Here is a 22,191-nt window from a genome sequence, read left to right on the forward strand (position 1 = left end):
TTGAGATTTCGCACAAACCGAAAAAATAAATGTTGTGAAGCTCGCTCGAATAAATAATGTGTTTGTGTTTGCCTAATACCCTTGGGATTATAATCCACAACACTCCTATATAATATCTAATAATAGTGTGTTTGTGTTTGCTTAATTCATTTGGGAATTATAATCCACAACACTCCTACATAATATCTAATAATATTGTGTTTGTGTTTGCTTAATACATCTGGGAATTATAATCCACAACACTCCTGCAGAATACGTAATAACGACCCAGCTAATTTCATGAGCTGAGTTTGATATTCAGGTGTTTCTATGCAAATTTTGAACAAAGGCAATGATTAAAAACGTAAATTTAAACATGTGCGTTGTATGATTTGAATGCATTCACAGACTGGATTTTCTCCTTGCGTCGTACTTTTGTATGCTATGAAACGTTACAAGGGGGGGGGGGGGGGAATCGATTACAGAGACCGAGAATTAGCAGAACCTAGGACATACGTCAAAATGCATATAATGCAAATGATATGTATAGCTACGTCTCATTTTATATTTTAAAAGTTTTCAAAATTTTGTTTTAAATTCATTTAAACTCAATAGAATGTTTGTTCATTCCAAGTGCGGAATTCATCTGTGATTCCAAATTCTAATTCTTTTTTTAATCCAAATTCGAATTAAGGTGTGCGTCCAAATTCTAGTTTATATGTGCATCCAACTTCTAATGAATGTGTGTCTTCTAAATAATGTATAAATCCAAATTCTGATTGATGTGTGCATTCAAATTTTAACTCATGTGTGTCTTCAATATCTACTTCATGTGTCTAATCTAATAATAATTCATGTGTGTATTCAAATACTAATTCACGTGTGTATTTAAATTCGAATTCATGTTTGCTACCAAATTCTAACTAATGGGTACATTCAAATTCTAATTCATGCGTACACGCAAATTTTAATTGATGTATGTATTTAAATTCTAATTCATTTGATTATTCGAATTCTAACTCTTGTGCGTATTCGAATTTTAATTCATGCATGCATTCAAATTCTTATTCATGTAGGCATCCAAACTTAAATTCATGCCTGCATACAAATTCTAATTCATGTGTGTATTCAAATTCTAATTTATGTGTGTATTCAAATTCTAATTCACGTGTGTATGAAATTCTTATTCATGTGCGTAATTTTAATTCATTTATGTATTCCAATTCTAATTCATGTGTTTATTCAAATTCTAATTCATGTGTGTATTCAAATTCTAATTTATGTGTGTATTCAAATTCTAATTCATGTGTGTATTCAAATTCTAATTTATGTGTGTATTCAAATTCTAATTTATGTGTATATTCAAATTCTAATTCATGTGTGTATTCAAATTCTAACATGCATTATCTTTGCCTTATTATGGATTCTGTATCGCCCTGATATAATTCTCATATTTCATTGATGCTGAAGTGTCTTTCTTGGGTGTCTTACATGGGTCCGTTTTATCATTTTTATTTCGTTCTGTTTCAGTGAAAGAAAAACGATGAACTCACATAATAGAGACCCAGTCATGTACCAAAGGTTACAGCAAATATTTGTATGCATAACTACTGAAAAAAGCTAAAGCTATCTGATGTGGAATTAATGTTGGAAGTGAGGATAGATCGAATGAGATTTATCTACTAATATGGGGAGATAAGGAGTTGCAACTACCAGCTGTAATGTTTTCAACTAAGCTTGAAAAATGTAACAAATAATTATAAACATAAAATTAAAGAAATAAAATGCATATTAAACCAGTGAAAATAAAACAATCTCAAAACATTTGGTAGAATCACAGTTGTGAAAATGTTAGTATTATCTAGAATAAGCAATATACTTCTACCCTTACCATCGCAAAAAAAAATATAATCGAAATTGACAATATTATTGTCACGTAAATCTATATTGTGTGCTAACCTTTGTCCATGGCTGTAGATTGTGCTTTAAGGTAATTGTCATTTGTAAACAGGATGTTTACATGTCTAACTCTTGTCATTATTGTGGGTTGTAAATAAGATCTTGACATAACGTTTTAGTTCAGAGCATTCTAGAAACAGACTTTTTTACGTAGCACGAGGGTTTTTCCGTTGGAAATCTATTACATTATAGGTCAGGTTGTACCGTATGTATATTGGGACGTGATAAATAGTCTATTGCAGTTTTTATCGTCAATATCTTAAATCCATTTGTTATTAGAGTTTACATTTGTGTTCAGATATAATTCGAGATGAATAATTGATTTAAGTCATTCTTTGGAATTACGAAATGCTCATTGACACTGATATATCACATTATTTTGAAATTGTTGTGAACTCCTTGAAAGACAATCTGGATTACATCACAGCAGTATATCAGGATATTCAAGACCATCTTAACTCATTCGGAATATTATATTATGTTGGACTTGTGATAGGACATTTAGGATTATTTGGGGTTTAATTCGCAAAATTAAGTGTTTCTAAACTTTTCACTTTATAACTTAGCAAAAGGAATGTTTATTGATTTACTTAAATTGTTGGTTCCGCTGGGTCTTTTGACATACGTTTTTGGGGGTTATTATACATGTACTGATGTTTCTCTTCAGGATAGTCCCATCTGGTACAATTACAATATAAGTGTAGGTGGTAAATCTGTTTTTTTGTTTAAAAAAATAAGAATTGGTTCCAACTAGGAATTAGAAGAACTATTGATTTTGTGGATGATAGTGGACAGTGGTTTAGTATGAAACAGTTTCAGCTTATCTTTTCCAATCCAAACGAGTAGTGAAACAAATAGTCAAACAAATAATCAAACAAATAGTCAAACAAATAGTTAAACAAATAGTTAAACAAATAGTCAAACAAATATTCTATTAAAACGGCTTTTCTTTTCCAATTCAAAAAAATTTTCTATTAAAAATAGCTTTTCTTTTCCAAATCAAACAGTCTAACAAATGGTCAAACAAATAGTCAAACAAATAGTCTGTTCAAAACGGCTTTTCTTTTCCAATTCAAACAAATAGACTATTAAAAATGGCTTTTCTTTTCCAACTCAATAAAATAGTCAAACAAGCGGTCAAAAAATAGTCAAACAAATAGTCTATTAAAAACGTTTTTTCTTTTCCAGCTCAAACAAATATTCTATTAAAAACGGCTTTTCGTTTCCAATTCAAACAAACATTCCATTACAAACGACTTTTCTTTTCCAGTTCAAACAAACAGTGGCACAAATAGTCAAACAAATCGTCAAACATTTAGTCAAACAAATAGTGTATTAAAAACGGCTTTTCTTCAACTTAAACTAATAGTCAAACAAATATTCAAACATGAAGTCTATTAAAAACGGCTTTTCTTTTTCCAATTCAAACAAATAGCCTATTAAAAATGGTTTTTCTTTTCAAACTCAAATAGTCAAACAAGTAATCAAACAATTAGTGTTATAAAAACGGCTTTTCTTCAACTTAAACTAGTCAAACAAATATTCAAATATGAAGTCTATTATAAACGGCTTTTCTATTTCCAATTCAAACAAATAGTCTATTAAAATGGATTTTCTTTTCCAATTCAAACAAATAGTCTATTAAAAACGGATTGTCTATTCCAATTCAAACAAATAGTGACACAAATAGTCCAACAAATAGTCTATTAAAAACGGCTTTTCTTTTCATATTCGAACAAATCGTCAAATCGTCCAATTCAAACAAATAGTCTATTAAAAACGGCTTAATAAGTGCGATAACTGAAATATGAGAAAAAAGTTTGAATAAGACAAACAGAAAAAGAAAATCAATGTATCAGCTCTAAACCATTTATGTTGTGGCGGACAAAACTGGTTGCAAAAGTATTTGCGAAAAATTGATCAAGATGGGGAAACTCCTAATTCAAAAGGCGGGTGGCACAGAGAATTTGGATCAATACAAAATGATAACTACAACAAATTTTCTCTTACATCCAGATTATTCTTAGAAATACATTTTTATTTTAAACTGGTATAACTGATAGCAATTTATTCTTTTGTTGTTGGCAACTTTCTTAATCCATATGAAATCTGTTTGGGAAAAGTAAAAGAGTTCAGAAGTTTTGGGACTTTGTCTTACTAATTACTACTAAATGTATACATGTATTGAAAGACAATGCGTTGTTTGGTATACACAATCGATATGATGATGTATTCCAAGTCGATACTTAATTACTATTACATTTATAATATCAATTTTTACTATTAAATTTATAATATCAATACTGACTTACTATTACATTTACAATATCAATACTGATTTACTATTACATTTACAATATCAATACTGATTTACTATTACATTTACAATATCAATACTGACTTACTATTCATTTACAATATCAATAATGATTTACTATTACATTTACAATATCAATACTGATTTACTATTACATTTACAATATCAATACTGATTTACTATTACAATTACAATATCAATACTGATTTACTATTACATTTCCAATATCAATACTGACTTACTATTACAATTACAATATCAATAATGATTTACTATTACATTTACAATATCAATACTGATTTACTATTACAATTACAATATCAATGCTGATTTACTATTACATTTACAATATCAATGCTGATTTACTATTACATTTACAATATCAATGCTGATTTACTATTACATTTACAATATCAATACTGATTTACTATTACATTTACAATATCAATAATGATTTACTATTACATTTACAATATCAATACTGATTTACTATTACATTTACAATATCAATAATGATTTACTATTACATTTACAATATCAATACTGACTTACTATTACATTTACAGTATCAATACTGACTTACTATTACATTTACAATATCAATACTGACTTACTATTACATTTACAATATCAATACTGACTTACTATTACATTTACAATATCAATACTGACTTACTATTACATTTACAATATCAATACTGATTTACTATTACAATTACAATATCAATACTGACTTACTATTACATTTACAATATCAATACTGATTTACTATTACATTTAAAATATCAATACTGACTTACTATTACATTTAAAATATCAATACTGACTTACTATTACATTTACAATATCAATACTGATTTACTATTACAATTACAATATCAATACTGATTTACTATTACATTTACAATATCAATACTGACTTACTATTACATTTACAATATCAATACTGACTTACTATTACATTTACAATATCAATACTGACTTACTATTACAATTACAATATCAATACTGACTTACTATTACATTTACAATATCAATACTGATTTACTATTACATTTAAAATATCAATACTGACTTACTATTACATTTAAAATATCAATGCTCACTTACTATTACATTTAAAATATCAATACTGATTTACTATTACAATTACAATATCAATACTGATTTACTATTACAATTACAATATCAATACTGACTTACTATTACATTTACAATATCAATACTGATTTACTATTACATTTACAATATCAATACTGACTTACTATTACATTTACAATATCAATACTGATTTACTATTACAATTACAATATCAATACTGACTTACTATTACATTTACAATATCAATACTGATTTACTTACTATTACATTTCCAATATCAATACTGACTTACTATAACATTTCCAATATCAATACTGACTTGCTATTACATTTACAATATCAATACTGACTTACTATTACATTTACAATATCAATACTGATTTACTATTACATTTACAATATCAATACTGATTTACTATTACATTTCCAATATCAATACTGACTTACTATTACATTTCCAATATCAATACCGATTTACTATTACATTTACAATATCAATGCTGATTTACTATTACATTTACAATATCAATGCTGATTTACTATTACATTTACAATATCAATGCTGATTTACTATTACATTTACAATATCAATACTGATTTACTATTACAATTACAATATCAATACTGACTTACTATTACAATTACAATATCAATACTGATTTACTATTACAATTACAATATCAATACTGATTTACTATTACATTTACAATATCAATACTGACTTACTATTACATTTACAATATCAATACTGACTTACTATTACATTTCCAATATCAATGCTGACTTACTATTACATTTACAATATCAATACTGACTTACTATTACAATTACAATATCAATACTGACTTACTATTACATTTACAATATCAATACTGACTTACTATTACATTTACAATATCAATACTGACTTACTATTACATTTCCAATATCAATACTGACTTACTATTACATTTACAATATCAATACTGACTTACTATTACAATTACAATATCAGTACTGACTTACTATTACATTTACAATATCAATACTGACTTACTATTACAATTACAATATCAATACTGACTTACTATTACATTTACAATATCAATACTGACTTACTATTACATTTACAATATCAATACTGACTTACTATTACAATTACAATATCAATACTGATTTACTATTACATTTACAATATCAATACTGATTTACTATTACATTTACAATATCAATACTGATTTACTATTACAATTACAATATCAATACTGATTTACTATTACATTTACAATATCAATACTGACTTACTATTACATTTACAATATCAATACTGATTTACTATTACAATTACAATATCAATACTGACTTACTATTACAATTACAATATCAATACTGATTTACTATTACAATTACAATATCAATACTGATTTACTATTACAATTACAATATCAATACTGATTTACTATTACATTTACAATATCAATACTGACTTACTATTACATTTACAATATCAATACTGATTTACTATTACATTTACAATATCAATACTGATTTACTATTACAATTACAATATCAATACTGATTTACTATTACAATTACAATATCAATACTGACTTACTATTACATTTACAATATCAATACTGACTTGCTATTACATTTACAATATCAATACTGATTTACTATTACATTTCCAATATCAATACTGACTTACTATTACATTTACAATATCAATACTGATTTACTATTACATTTACAATATCAATACTGATTTACTATTACATTTACAATATCAATACTGACTTACTATTACATTTACAATATCAATACTGATTTACTATTACATTTGCAATATCAATACTGACTTACTATTACATTTCCAATATCAATACTGACTTACTATTACATTTCCAATATCAATACTGACTTACTATTACAATTCCAATATCAATACTGACTTAGTATTACAATTACAATATCAATACTGATTTACTATTACATTTCCAATATCAATACTGACTTACTATTACATTTCCAATATCAATACTGACTTACTATTACATTTCCAATATCAATACTGACTTACTATTACATTTACAATATCAATGCTGATTTACTATTACATTTACAATATCAATACTGATTTACTATTACAATTACAATATTAATAATGATTTACTGTTACAATTACAATATCAATACTGACTTACTATTACATTTACAATATCAATACTGACTTACTATTACATTTACAATATCAATACTGACTTACTATTACATTTACAATATCAATACTGATTTACTATTACATTTACAATATCAATACTGACTTACTATTACATTTACAATATCAATACTGACTTACTATTACATTTACAATAGCAATACTGACTTACTATTACATTTACAATAGCAATACTGATTTACTATTACATTTACAATATCACTTACTATTACATTTACAATATCAATACTGATTTACTATTACATTTACAATATCAATACTGATTTACTATTACATTTACAATATCAATACTGATTTACTATTACATTTACAATATCAATACTGATTTACTATTACATTTACAATATCAATACTGATTTACTATTACATTTACAATATCAATACTGATTTACTATTACATTTACAATATCAATATTGATTTACTATTACATTTACAATATCAATACTGACTTACTATTACATTTACAATATCAATACTGACTTACTATTACATTTACAATATCAATACTGACTTACTATTACATTTACAATATCAATACTGACTTACTATTACATTTACAATATCAATACTGACTTACTATTACATTTACAATATCAATACTGATTTACTATTACATTTACAATATCAATACTGACTTACTATTACATTTACAATATCAATACTGAGTTACTATTACAATTACAATATCAATACTGACTTACTATTACATTTACAATATCAATACTGATTTACTATTACAATTACAATATCAATACTGACTTACTATTACATTTCCAATATCAATACTGACTTGCTATTACATTTACAATATCAATACTGACTTACTATTACATTTACAATATCAATACTGATTTACTATTACATTTACAATATCAATACTGACTTACTATTACATTTACAATATCAATACTGATTTACTATTACATTTACAATATCAATACTGACTTACTATTACAATTACAATATCAATACTGATTTACTATTACATTTACAAGTTTTGTAATACTCATCCTCATATATACATTTACAGGAAACTTTAAACCGCATTTATTTAGTCGAAAAATCCGATGCTTTTGAGAGTTTGAAGGACAACGTTTCTGATGACGATTTACAACAAATATGATTCAGTAAAGCAAGTTGTCTCAAGGACAAAGTTATGGCCAGCGCCTCATGTGAAGACATCATGTAAGGTTGCTATAATCTTTTAAAAGAAAATAGTTTGTCCTTAATCGTTTGCTGTATTCTCTCTCAATCAAATCAGCTAAATCACGACAATAGTTATCATAGTTTGGAATGAGTATACACATATATTCAGATCAAACCACAGGTACTCTCTCTCTCGATTGCTTGCTTGCTCAATTGCTTGCTTGATTGCTCGATTGCTTGAGTGATTGATTGATTGCACATTGTTTAAAGCAGGGATTCCAGGACGCAAACGCTGGCATCTCTACATGTGTGCATGGAATAATTCAAAAAGTAATTAACGGAATCCTGATTATCGGCAACGTTAGGTTATTCGATTGACCTACGAAACGAATGTTGTAAACTCATTAAACCTTTTGTGTTAGTGTTATTCAGCAGTAACTAATAGTACATCATTAACAGGTACGAAGTTTCATTTAAACTGTTAAAAACCGTAACGTAATAATGTCATTTCGTAATATTTGTATCACATCAACAAGGTTTATTACATATGATATTGTAATAGATGCAATGATATGGAAATTATGCACAATTTTTTTTTCTAAAGTGCCTTTTTGTTTACCTGTGAAAAGTTTTTACCAATCCTAATATACTGTCTGTTAATCTTTTGTGGTTTATTTCCTCGTTTGTAAAAGTAATTATTCATCGTGTCAGTCAAGATTAATTAAAATACGAATAACTTGTTTATGCAATATGAACTTTGCGCTATACTGCTCGTAAGTCATGCCACGATTTCATACGAAAAAATTCACGCACCGATTATCATCTCCCCAATTTTCCCTAAAGGCGTCACGATACCAAGAATTTGTGCACTGAACCAAAAAATATATTCATATCTGTTATGATGAATTATCTGTCTGCGAGTCTATTGTTTCCGCCAATTAGCTGGAATTCCATGAACAACAGTGGGTGTAAGTCTTTTATATTTGCACTAGTGAGAATTATCCGTCATATTGTACTGGAGAGAACTGGCGTGCGCAAGAAGCAATACAGACGCGACAATATTTTTACTTTTTAACTGATACTGGAAATATCCGAGTTGTAGCGTGCAATATGGCGGAGTTTGGACTGCGCTTAGTTATATTCTTGGCATGGGTCACCATTTTTGTACAGTCTTTTGAAGTATTTAAGAGCCTCATTCCAAACGGGAATAAAGTCCCGAACCCGTGCTCTAATGGTAGTTCGATATACGAACCAGTCGGACATTTAAGCAGTAATAAGGAAAAAGCTTCCAAGGAGACTCTCAATAAGTTTGGACAGGTAAGTATGATCCTTAGTATTTTTTTGGGGAGGAATTGTGACGACCACAAAATGGTTTATATTGTTGAAATAAGTAGACTAAGCGCAATGTGTGCAAACTGTGTCATCCAATTAGTTTCAGTTATTTTAAACATTTCTTTAAGACCATCATTTTTGATCAAGTACGTCATTAAGAATCAAAGTAATCAAGCGTACTTCAATAGCAAGACTTGGATTTTTCACACATACTAATTTTTTAAAAGTGAATTATATTGTTTTGATTTTTAAATTGTTTTCCTTATAATAATCGGCATTTACTTCAGAATAAATTGTATACACAGAGACTGACTGACCTTTTAGTAAATATCACCTAATAATGGTGCATTCATAATAACTATCAAATCTGAAATCATTGCAGGACTTCAACAACACGGGCAGGAACTGGACTGTGGCGCTATGTAAGATGGACTCGGATGGAGACGGAAAATCAAACGGAGTGGAATTGGGGGATCCCAATTGTAAATGGGTGAACGACAGAAATTCAACTCTACTGCCACCAACGGGACATCCAGGTATAAAGTGTTTATCATATTCATGAAATATAGTCTAGAAGTAGGGAAATTAAATCAGTGTTTATTCGGTTTATTCAGTCAAACCTTGCTACAACGGATACGCGAGGAAATAAAAAACAACAACAAATACATATATTTACCTGAAGAGAATTGATCTCTACACGAATATATATAATTTTACTAACACATTCTGCATAATACAATGCCTACAAACATGCAGTTAACTGTTCTTATCAGTTATCACAACTTCTCTTATAACTAATTTCCTTAGCTAACGAAAGTTTCCTAATGTTTGAGCATAGCGTTTGTCTCTGCTACTTGATTCAAAGTATTGTCTTCCTACCGCATATTGTTTGTTTCTGCTACGCGATGCAAAGTATTGCCTTCCTACCGCATATTGTTTGTCTCTGCTACGCGATGCAAAGTATTGCCTTCCCAAAGCAGCAACAATAGGTGCATATGCAACATTCTGCTTCACAAACCTGTTACAATTAAGAAACAATACTGGGAGTTGACTCCTTTCGGAAGGAAGGCATGTGCATTTTCCTGCTCATTTCACTCAAGATAATACGGTGCAGCAGCAAATATATTCACGTAAAGGTCGTATTTCAGCAAGGTCCAACTTACACTCATGTGCTCTCTTAGGTTAGTTTTAACACTGGGAAATACCACTTGCGTAATCAGTCATAACCAGTACTGGGTGCAAAAAATCAAGATCTCTCGAAGCTATGTTATACTCGACAGGTTGGCATGGAATTTTCGATTTTACTTACTAATAGTTACATGCACAATAAAGACAATGCAATACTCACTGGACATTCATTTGACTCCATTTGGGTTAATCAATCTGAAAGCATGCGCACGGAACTATGATGGGTTCTTCAACCCTGAAATCATGGGGGTATTTGATCGAATGAATCAACTACACCCCACCCCACCCCCACCAAAAAAACCAAACAAAACCAAACAAAATGCAAAAAAAGAAAACAGAGGAAAAGAAAAAACAAGAAAGAGACAAACATTGGTTTCACTGAAACCATTAGTCGCATTAAACAGGGGCGACCTAAGTTCAGCTACACTGGATCACATTTTACATGCTCGCATGTACAAACGACCAACGTTTTAACTTTCTCGCGGAATGGGGCTGGGTCTGAGTCTTGCAAGAAAAAAACCTTTCGAACGAACAGACGAATTTTAGTGAATATTTTAACTGTCACGTAGATATGACAATGCAAATCTTTATCAAACTGTTATGAAAATATAGGTCTTTTTGTCACAAGGATATGATAATATATGTCTTTGTCGCATGGATATGATAATATAGGTCTTTGTCACATTAATATGATAAAATAGGTCTTTGTCGCATGGATATGATAACATAGGTCTTTGTCACATTAATATGATAATATAGGTCTTTGTCACATGGATATGATAGCATAGGTCTTTGTCACATTAATATGATAATATAAGTCTTTGTTATTAGGATATGATAACATAGGTCTTTGTCGCATGGATATGATAATATATGTCGTTTGACACATTGATACCATATTATTTTCAGATCGCTGTATTAATAGGTCTATGCCATATGAATATGATAACATATGACTTGCCTCATATATATGAAAATGTAGGTCATTATCACGTAGATATGATAATATATCTTATTGTTACATGGATCTGATATGTTAGGCTTGTCACATGGATTTAATAATATTGGACTTGTCACATGAAATTAACAATAAAGGTCTATGTCACATGAATACTACTACTACTACTACTACTACTACTACTACTAACAATAATAATTTGTCACGAGGATTCTATACTATAACTCTTGTCAAATGGACATGTTAAAATAGGGCATATCTCATGCATATGACAAAACCAGTATCTTACAACATTGATACCATAGCATTTTCAGATTGATATGATAATAAGTCTATGCCACATGAATATGATCATATATGGCATTGTTACGTGGGAATGATACTACATGTCTTTTTGTTACATGGATATAATTCTATAGGTGTTTGTCAGAGGCAGATGATAGCATAGGTCTTATGGTTGCACTGATATGATAATATAGGTCGTTGTCACACGGATTTGAAAATACAGGTTTTGTTGTTAATTGGATATGATCATATAAGTATATGTGACGTTGATATGACAATATCGGTCTCTTCCTTGCATAGATATGATTATTTAGGTCTTTGTCACATGATAAAACCATAACGATCTTTTTGTTACACACACACACACACACACACACACACATACACACACACACACATATATATATATATATATATATATATATGATTACATAGGTCTGTCACATGGAGCTGATGATATAGGTTTCGTTGTTACTTCGATATAATTATATTGGTCGTTTGTTACAGGGGTATTGTCATGTAGGTCTTTATCACGTCGATATGATAACATAGGTCTTTGTTACGTGGATATGAAAGCATATGTCTTTCTCGCATGGATTTGATAATATAGGTAGTTTTATGAAATGGATATGATAATGTCTGTCATTTTATCGCACGGAAATTATATTTGTTGTACATGAATATGATGTTATATGTTTTGATCAGAGGTGTTTGGTTATACAATGCCTGCCATATGGACATGGTTAATGCAGGATTGCTGTCTCACGGATACGATACGCTAGGTTTTAGTCACACGTCTATGATAATTTAGGTTTTAGTCACACGTCTATGATAATTTAGGTTTTAGTTACACAGATATGATAATTAAGATGTTCACACGTCGAAGATAATTTAGGATTTTGTCACATCTGTGATAATTTAGATTGTAATCACACGTCTATGATAATTTAGGTTTTAGTTACACGGATATGATAATTAAGATGTTCACACGTGGAAGATAATTTAGGATTTTGTAACGTCTGTGATAATTTAGATTGTAATCATACGTCAATGATATTTCAGGTTTTAGTCACTCGTCTGAGATATTTCAGGTTTTAGTCACACATATATGCTAATTGAAGTCTTAGGCACATGGATATGATAATATAGCCTTTATTTAGTGATAATATACGACTCGTCAAATTGATTTAATAATGTTACACTCAAGGGATCTCATACCGAGCGTATCAAGTATCTGCGTGAGTAGCTCTATGTTTCCCAAATGTCCAAGGACTTGAATCCAACAGTATTTGTGAAATGAGAGGATCTTAAACACTCAACCACTGCAAATAAATTTCTCTAATCATCTAAGGACACGAAACTCTAATAATTTTACCCTTGCATGGTTTCCCTACTTCACATTTGTTTGATTTTTTACTAAGTCCTTCCAAGCCGAATATTAGTACTTCACGCCATGCAATGCAAAAACACAACCCAAACACCCAATACCAAGAATTATTCCTATCTCAAATTACCAAATACGTATACTTAAGACTATCCAGAGAATTTCCTTAGTTAAGAAATTGGGGATGATCCATTTTACCAAACTAAGCGGGGCCCCGAGTGGCCGAGTGGTCTAAAGCGCTCACCGTTCCGGATCATTGCCATCTCACCTCTGTCTGCATATGTTCGAGTCCAAGGCTCGGCTAGCGTGGGTACGTGGGAGAGCCTGCCAGTAGCTTCTCGTGGGTCGGTGGTTCTTTCCTGGGTTTTCCAGGGTTCTTCCTCCACAAGTTATACTGGCCGCCATATATGGCCTATCTTGTGCTGAAAATGGCGTTAAACCCCAGAACAACAACAACAACAACCAAACTAAGCCATGCTGTTATACAGTCTCGTGATTACTGGGCATTATGAAGTCTGCTCCGAAAATTGCCTAATTAGTCGATCTGAGAAATATCTCCCAAATACATATGCACCATAATCAAACATATCACCACAAAAATCAAACAAAGGTGTAAACAGATTCACAAAAATGAATAGCACACGCCCTAGGTTTATTACAACGGGATAGGTCTTTTTCACATGATATTATAATATAGGTGTCCATCTCGTTGCTATGATAATGTGTCTTTTGTAACATGGATATGATTATATAGGGCTTGTCACGCGGACATGATTATATAGGGTTTGTCACGCGGACATGATTATATAGGGCTTGTCACGCGGATATGATTATATAGGGCTTGTCACGCAGATATGACGATATAGGGCTTATAACATGCATATGATCGATGTTGTGTTAAAAGCGTCCTGGATGGGAACCAGTAATAAGCACCTGCGCTTGTCGTTTTCATCAGCAGTATCCATGTCAATGAGATTGAATGATAAATTTATTTTACTGAAACACAGTTCGTACGAGCGCGGATACAACGAATCTACACTTTGCGGAATGAATTCGCACACGTGATCAAACGTAATATGCACATTACGATATTGACACGTAACGACAACTCAGTTTTTGAGGTTGAGAAGATCATTATAAGTGTTTTACTGTACGAGATTGTATCATAAGTGTTTTACTGTACGAGATTTCATTATAAGTGTTTTACTGTACGAGATTTCATTATAAGTGTTTTACTGTACGAAATTTATATTAGGTCTGACTGGATTTAATTTGGTTTTAATATCTGAACTCAAATTTAGCAATAGAGATTATTTTCTGAAATGGACATCACTTTTCCTGTTCAAATTGATACTTTCACATATGTAGCAAATACATTGGGGCAAAAAAGCGCTTCGTCTGGCTAATGTATTTGTCACCATTTTGGAGTATTGCTGTTGTTTCTGTTTTTTTTTAAATTAGTCGTGTTGACGGTGGCATTAATGCTCTAGTTGTGCCCTGTTAGTGCATCCTATTGTTGTCCCTGAGAAAACAAGTAATACCGTTTATTTGATTGTGTTCTATAGATTTGCTAGCAAGTGAAGAATGCACGTTGCTGTCAAAATAAAGCAACATTAGAGCCTAAACAGAAAATAAAATGTTAATTCAGTTCTGCCGAAGTGTTTATGTGTAGGATGGCAATACAAAGAAGTGTGATTTGGTCGATTCCTGAAACGTGGCATGCATATTGCATAAAGTAGTCCATTCCTTTCATTCAGACACAGCTACTTCAACAAATGCAAGCAATACTGATAACACACACACACACACACACACACACACACGCAGAACGTCCAAGTTAGATAGCTTTGGTGTATCTGAACGTATGACAATTGCACTTGAATTCAGTACAGATGTAGAAACATTACAGATATATATAGAAGGAAATGTGTTACTCTACCTATACTTTGCACAGAAAAGGCAAGGCGATGTTTCCCATTCCATTTCAAACAAATTCAAAATAATCGAATACAAATTTCTTTAAATGTTTAGTGAAACAGCACTATTTTCGTCAATATTGAGTGACCGACATGGATAAGGAAAAATAACACGTTGTGAAGTGAATAAAGTACCAGTTGTAGCAGTTACACCATAAGCATGGTCCTTAGTCTTTCTGTCATCGATTGTCAATCATGCATCGCAGTCATTCTGTCGAAGTTTTTTGTTCCATGGAATTGTTCCGCCTGGGGCCATGGTCACTATACCATCTTTTGTGGACACTTGGCAGGCGATAAAATAATGTTTCACTTAGCGATTATCACACAGCCTGACCCAATTCGTAGATTGAATGATTGACTGTGGTTTTACTGCGCTCCAGCGCTTTAAGACTATTGAACCCCATAGAAATGATTATATAATATATTATCTACAGTTGATAAATGATTGATTATCGACAAGCAATAATAACATCAAACAATTAAAAATAAAACGATGAGATAGAAAGGATAATATGAAATTTCCAGATCAACTGGAAATGTAAATAGTGTGTCCATGAATAATTATATAAATAAAAGTTCTTAGGATGAAAAACAGTACATATATTAGGTTAAACATAGTCAAAGAGATTGCACAGAAATTATATCTTAGAACAGATCTTTACTACTTTCAGGACTTTTAAAATGCAAGACACGTTTATGGTATCAAACAGTTTTTTTCATTCGTTGAACATTGTATCAACAATCTCGTGTAGGTTGGAGATCAAAACAATCTATCATCACGTGCTTCGCAGTGAATGATTCATTGCATGAAACGCACTAAGGTCAGTCTTCGCATTTTAGTATGCATGAGTGGGTTATATAAGTATGATGACTTCTATTTCTTGAAATGGCCACCCAACAGATGTTTCTGTATGTTGGAGCCCAGTCATCAAAGAATGGTTTCATCGCAAGAGTTTGTTATTAGCTTATTCTTTCACTTACTCCTCTGTATCAGAGTGTTTAGGGCTCGGAATTCGAAAAACCTTTATCTTTTATTTGTTTAACAGTGCACATGCGAATGATGTTACGTTTAGGGGTTTAGCTTAAGTAACAAGACAATGTAAAAACCAAACAAGCAGTCAAGTTCCCAAAATATAAATTTCTTTCCCTGAAATATAAAATCAAACAAAGTAAAAGAATTAAAAATAACTTAAAGTGTACGAGTTTCCTGAATATAATCATAAACTGAACTATTAGTTTCAAATTAGTCAGGAAACTGTTTAAAGGTATTCTGAATGAAGGTTCTAATGTACTTATAAGTCATAACCACTGAAGAAACAGTTCTATTATCCAAAAGATTTCACTTCAAAGTAATTCAGTGAAAGTAGAATTTCACTAATGTCCTTGAAGGTTTCACGTATTCTGATAGAATTGTTTAACTGATCAAGTTCTTGAATAATTTTACATAATCCACTAGGTATTGTCCGTGTCAGAATTAAGTAATCCACTAGGTATTGTCCGTGTTAGAATTAAGTAATCCACTAGGTATTGTCCGTGTTAGAATTAAGTAATCCATTAGGTATTGTCCTTGTTAGAATTAAGTAATCCACTAGGTATTGTCCGTGTTAGAAATTAGGCTGTGTCTGCTAATCAATCTTACTTCCTCTCACGACTCTTGAAAAAGCTAAGTATAACTGTAGAATGAGACGGTGCGTATTTAATTCCCGATATAGCCATATATACGCATCGAATTAACAAATTGTAAATTACAGAAAATATTATCGAACATTTAAAACATTATGCTGTGAAATAAGTTTAATATCCATGTTGGGATCTCTCTTTTAATATTTGAAACAATGATCAACTAGGGCATGCATGATATCTGTACAGGACAAACGTAATCTGAGTCGAGTTCCCTAGGGTCTATAAAACTTCCCCAGAAAGGCATATTAAGGCCAACGGTAATACAGTCTCTCTCTGAGACTCCCATTTCGCAAGTCAGTCAAAACACTAAATTTGCAAACAAATTTGCAACTGAAGAAGGCGGATATCTGTAAAAGTGCAAGGGCATCATAGCCAAGATGACGAAGAAGGCATATTTCCACATGCGAAATGGGTACTCACACTCTAGGGAGTTGTTTTGCAATTTACCCCACTCGACCTCTTTTGAGAAAATGTTGGGGTTTATAATAAAAGTCATACAGTCATGAAGTTGTGGTCTCTCTACATCGAAAAATCTGTCTTCATAACGTATTTTCTATCCTGATGGTCGTTATTACAAATCGATATAGGAGTCCAGGGCCCCTCAAACGAAGAGCTTTTAAGTGACAGGACATAAAAATATGTCATCTTGCTGGCAATAACAATGGCAATAACTTTATGAACTTTTGCTAATCAGAATGGGTTGCAAATATTTATCCACAGCGAGATATTATACTGCAAATCGTAACTACATTTCCAACAGAAATCACATTCCAAAAGAAAACTTTACTGCACTCTAAACGAAAGGATTTTGTTATTCTCTATTTCTTTGAATATGAGATAAAATATTTTTATAATGTTGCACGGTATGGTTCCAGACTATCAATGACAGAACAGAAACTTGTGTGCATTCAAGGCCAGTCCATCCAGCAACATATACATTGCACGGAATGGACCTAACCAGTAACTCTGGTTCCGGCAGCCACATGTACATCGTAATGATATCCACCCATCAAATGACCCCAGTCCCTCCATCCACATGTACATCGTAATGAAATCCACCCAGCAAATGACCCCAGTCCCTCCATCCATATGTGCATCATAATGAAATCCACCCAGCAAATGACCCCAGTCCCTCCATCCACATGTACATCGTAATGAAATCCCCCCTGCAAATGACTCCAGTCCCTCCAGCCACATGTACATCGTAATGAAATCCACCCAGCTAATACTTATAGTTCCTCCTTCAACATGTACATCGTAATGATATCCACCCATCTAATAACTCCAGTCCCTCCAGCCACATGTACATCTTAATAAATCCATCTAGCGAATGACTCCAGTCCCCCAAGCCACATGTAGATCGTAGTAAAATCCACCCGGCTAATAACTCCAGCCCCTCACATCTACATCATCAAACTTTAGCTGGATGACATAAAATCAAATTCTCTACACTCCAGACCAACTGTAAAAGTTGTTTCAAGTTGTAGTAATTCCCATTATGATTATAAATTTTAAACCAAAAATGATATTTATATTTTGAAAATAATGACCGACCGAGCGATACGCTACCGAGTTCAAAGCTCCTTTGTATGTATAGTAAATACCATGTGTGATTAATGCAGAAATTATTATATTTTTGTATGTATAGTAAATACTATGTATGATTAATGCTTACATTATTATTATATTTTTGTATGTATAGTAAATACTATGTGTGATTAGTGCTTACATTATTATTATATTTTCAGGAATATGTGAAAAAGGCTCATCTAAGTGCGCCTCCAACCATACCTGTTGAAATCCAGGCTCACTACAGGGGCTGACATTTATCTCTTTAGCGATTGGTCGATTTCCTTGCTCTGTGTTTCTTCGGGATTTCATTTGCTGGGACACCTTTTAGTAGTAGCTTAGAAAGACTGCATCATTCAATACCAATACCTTTCTCCTATCGTCTATAGTGTCCACAAAATGTTGATCAGTAAAGTTGAACTTTGAGTTTGAAAGGTGAAGATATTGTACAAAGACAGAAGGGCATTTCATATTGCAAACGAAAGAGACGTGTTTTGTATTTAAAAAGAAAGTAATAAAAGAAATTCTCAAAACAAAACAAATGCAAATTATTTTATGATCCACGATTATCTGAATTTCATCTCGCGATATATATATATATATATATATATATATATATATATATATATATATATATATAAAGACTATATGGTCCTAAACTGAATAACAGAAAAAGCGAAAGCGAAAACGTTTTGTAAAATTCAACGAATAACTTATTTCTCTAGAATATCAATTGTAGATTTGAGTCGAACTTACAGCATTGTGAATTAAATCCCAAATAGTCCTAAAAGTTCTATCACAGGTCGAAATGTATCAAGTTCCTATTGAATTTCAGGAGTGCTCTAAATAAATTCCGATATTGAATATGTTAATATAAATGATAACTCGAGAGTACTAAAGTTCCAATGGCCAATAATGTGGTAATATTGCCGTTTGATGTATCGCAATAATACAATCCAAAATACCCATGTCTGAATTCAATATAATTCCAAAATTAATGTGTTTCTCCAAGATTAATGAGCATAATTCAAAAGAATAATAAGTTTAATAAATAAAGCAACCCAAATTAAAAACTGAACACAACAATAGGAATAATTCCGCTTCGGATATTAATAAGAGAATGAGTAATGTTTGAAGTAAGCAACATTGATATGTGAAGCTAAAACACAATAACAGATCAGGAACGTAGGTCAGTTTCCTCTTTAAGATCCACACAGTTGTTTAACATGTTTATGAGTTGGAAAACTGATGGTCTAGACTACAATTGAAATAATCGTGTTTTCTTCCATTCATAATGATCTGGGTATTTATTCTTCAGTCATAGAACTTGATACATTTCGACCTGTGATAGAACTTTTAGGACTATTTGGGATTTAATTCACAATACTGTAAGTTCGTAAGTTATGTCTTATATTATTTACCTAACAAATGTCACCGGTCAGATTCACCTGACACATACATATATATTGTCTGTGAGTAACATGAAACATATCTGGAACTAATTCAGGAAATTAAAAAAAATTATTACATGACTAACTCGCTCGTGAATTGAAGCTTAAAAAATTTAGCGCATTTTTCAGCACACGACCCCCACTTCCTTATTCTTAAATTCATCCCCATTTCAAACGTAATATATATCTCTGAGCGAGTTTTAAAAGCAGTATGTTTAGGATAACCTAATGTGTTGTAGTAAATTACATTTTTACAGATTCTGTACACTATTTGATCCTATCTAATCACAAAGTAAGACCGAATCAGCAATGCATCACAACCGGTCTCTCACTGTTGTTAATATGGTAAAGGGAAATAACTTAAGAACACAAATTGCGCCGCGTAAATATCTGAAGCAAAAATAAATTCCAACTATAAAGCTTAATGCAATTTCCATTTGTTTATTCGAGGTCACAATGTGCCGTTTTTCTTGTTCACACACAGACACACACACACACACACACACACACACACACACACACACACAAATAACTTCCTAACTGTTATGCTGTAGTAAAACTTTTGAAAACTAACGATCCATTGAAATGTTGAATCAACTACCTTGCAGCCAGTGGTAGTTTTGTGGAGCTTGGGAATGCATCAGTTTAAACCAAAAAGCGACAATACTATGGTGTTCATGGAGGAAGGAGATAAAACATCTGAATTCAGGAAATATATGTTACATCTGTTGGAAATAATAACTAATGATCCTGCTGTGTTAGCAGGTAATAATTTAATTCCTGCCCATACTATGGTGTTGAATTTTAGATATGCCATCGTTCGACAACAAAAAACCTGGTTATGACAGCAGTCTATTCATATATTTTTCAAGAGATTGTTTCAAGTTATCAAGATGAAACAATTGTCAGTTAGCAATGATAATTTATTTAATATGTTTATAAAAAACGGAAAAGAAATAATTGTTAAAATGGCAATCTGAGTTGTAGATAGCTTTAGACTCATGACGCAGTCACTAGAACAACTAGCTAAAGGTTTAGGTGCTAATAAATTCTAGCGAAACTGAAACACGTTAAAGACATAGTACATAATGCAGCCTAAACCGGAAGCACAACGACACCTAAATATTTGCGGAAGGCAACTACCTATATAAAATCCAAGATAGCTTTGAATGGTTTCTATTATAACCAAAAGTTGTACTCATGATTTAACGCTTAAGATATGTCTTGTCATGATTACTTATGCGTTTAATATACCACTGATCATTTCATTGCGAAAATACGCAGAAACCTACTTGACCGCTTTTCAATAGAAAGATACGCGGCTGTCATGTGACGTTTTTTCGAGAGTGGGGGTGGGGACTAGCAATGTTTGTGTGATAAATCTCAACTAAACCCTAGTCTCGACTAAAATACCTCGGGTTGAGCAAATAGTGCCCTGTTAGATACATATGGTGTTGAATTTGAGCTTATTAACGGACTATAACACATTCCTGATGATTGAGAGCTGAGTTGGTGGTGATTGTGATTTTGAAGGTCATGGTCAATGTAATACATGCCCCATATTACTGATGGACCTGGAGTGAATAAGTACACTTGCATGAGTACATGGAGTACATGTTAGCTCTGGAGGTTGTGATGAAACTT

The 22,191-nt window shown here is 31.5% G+C and overlaps 1 protein-coding gene and 1 long non-coding RNA gene across 2 annotated transcripts; both read left to right on the forward strand.

Annotated features, from left to right (window-relative positions):
- Positions 1-9,677: 9,677 nt before the first annotated feature.
- Positions 9,678-19,638, forward strand: LOC149802473 (temptin-like). The gene is made up of 3 exons (XM_089951716.1): positions 9,678-10,038; positions 10,436-10,589; positions 19,276-19,638. Exons 1-3 carry the CDS (start codon positions 9,832-9,834, stop codon positions 19,323-19,325), a joined length of 411 nt encoding a protein of 136 aa, XP_089807842.1. The 5' UTR covers positions 9,678-9,831; the 3' UTR covers positions 19,326-19,638.
- LOC149802474 (uncharacterized) lies at positions 12,900-15,604 on the forward strand. The gene is made up of 2 exons (XR_016420034.1): positions 12,900-13,295; positions 13,436-15,604. It is a non-coding gene; the product is annotated as an uncharacterized LOC149802474 (long non-coding RNA).
- Positions 19,639-22,191: the final 2,553 nt, after the last annotated feature.

The sequence above is a fragment of the Sinohyriopsis cumingii genome, chromosome 3 (genome assembly GCF_028554795.1).
Source record: "Sinohyriopsis cumingii isolate HCF-2022 chromosome 3, ASM2855479v2, whole genome shotgun sequence".
NCBI classification, from domain to species: Eukaryota; Metazoa; Mollusca; class Bivalvia; order Unionida; family Unionidae; genus Sinohyriopsis; species Sinohyriopsis cumingii.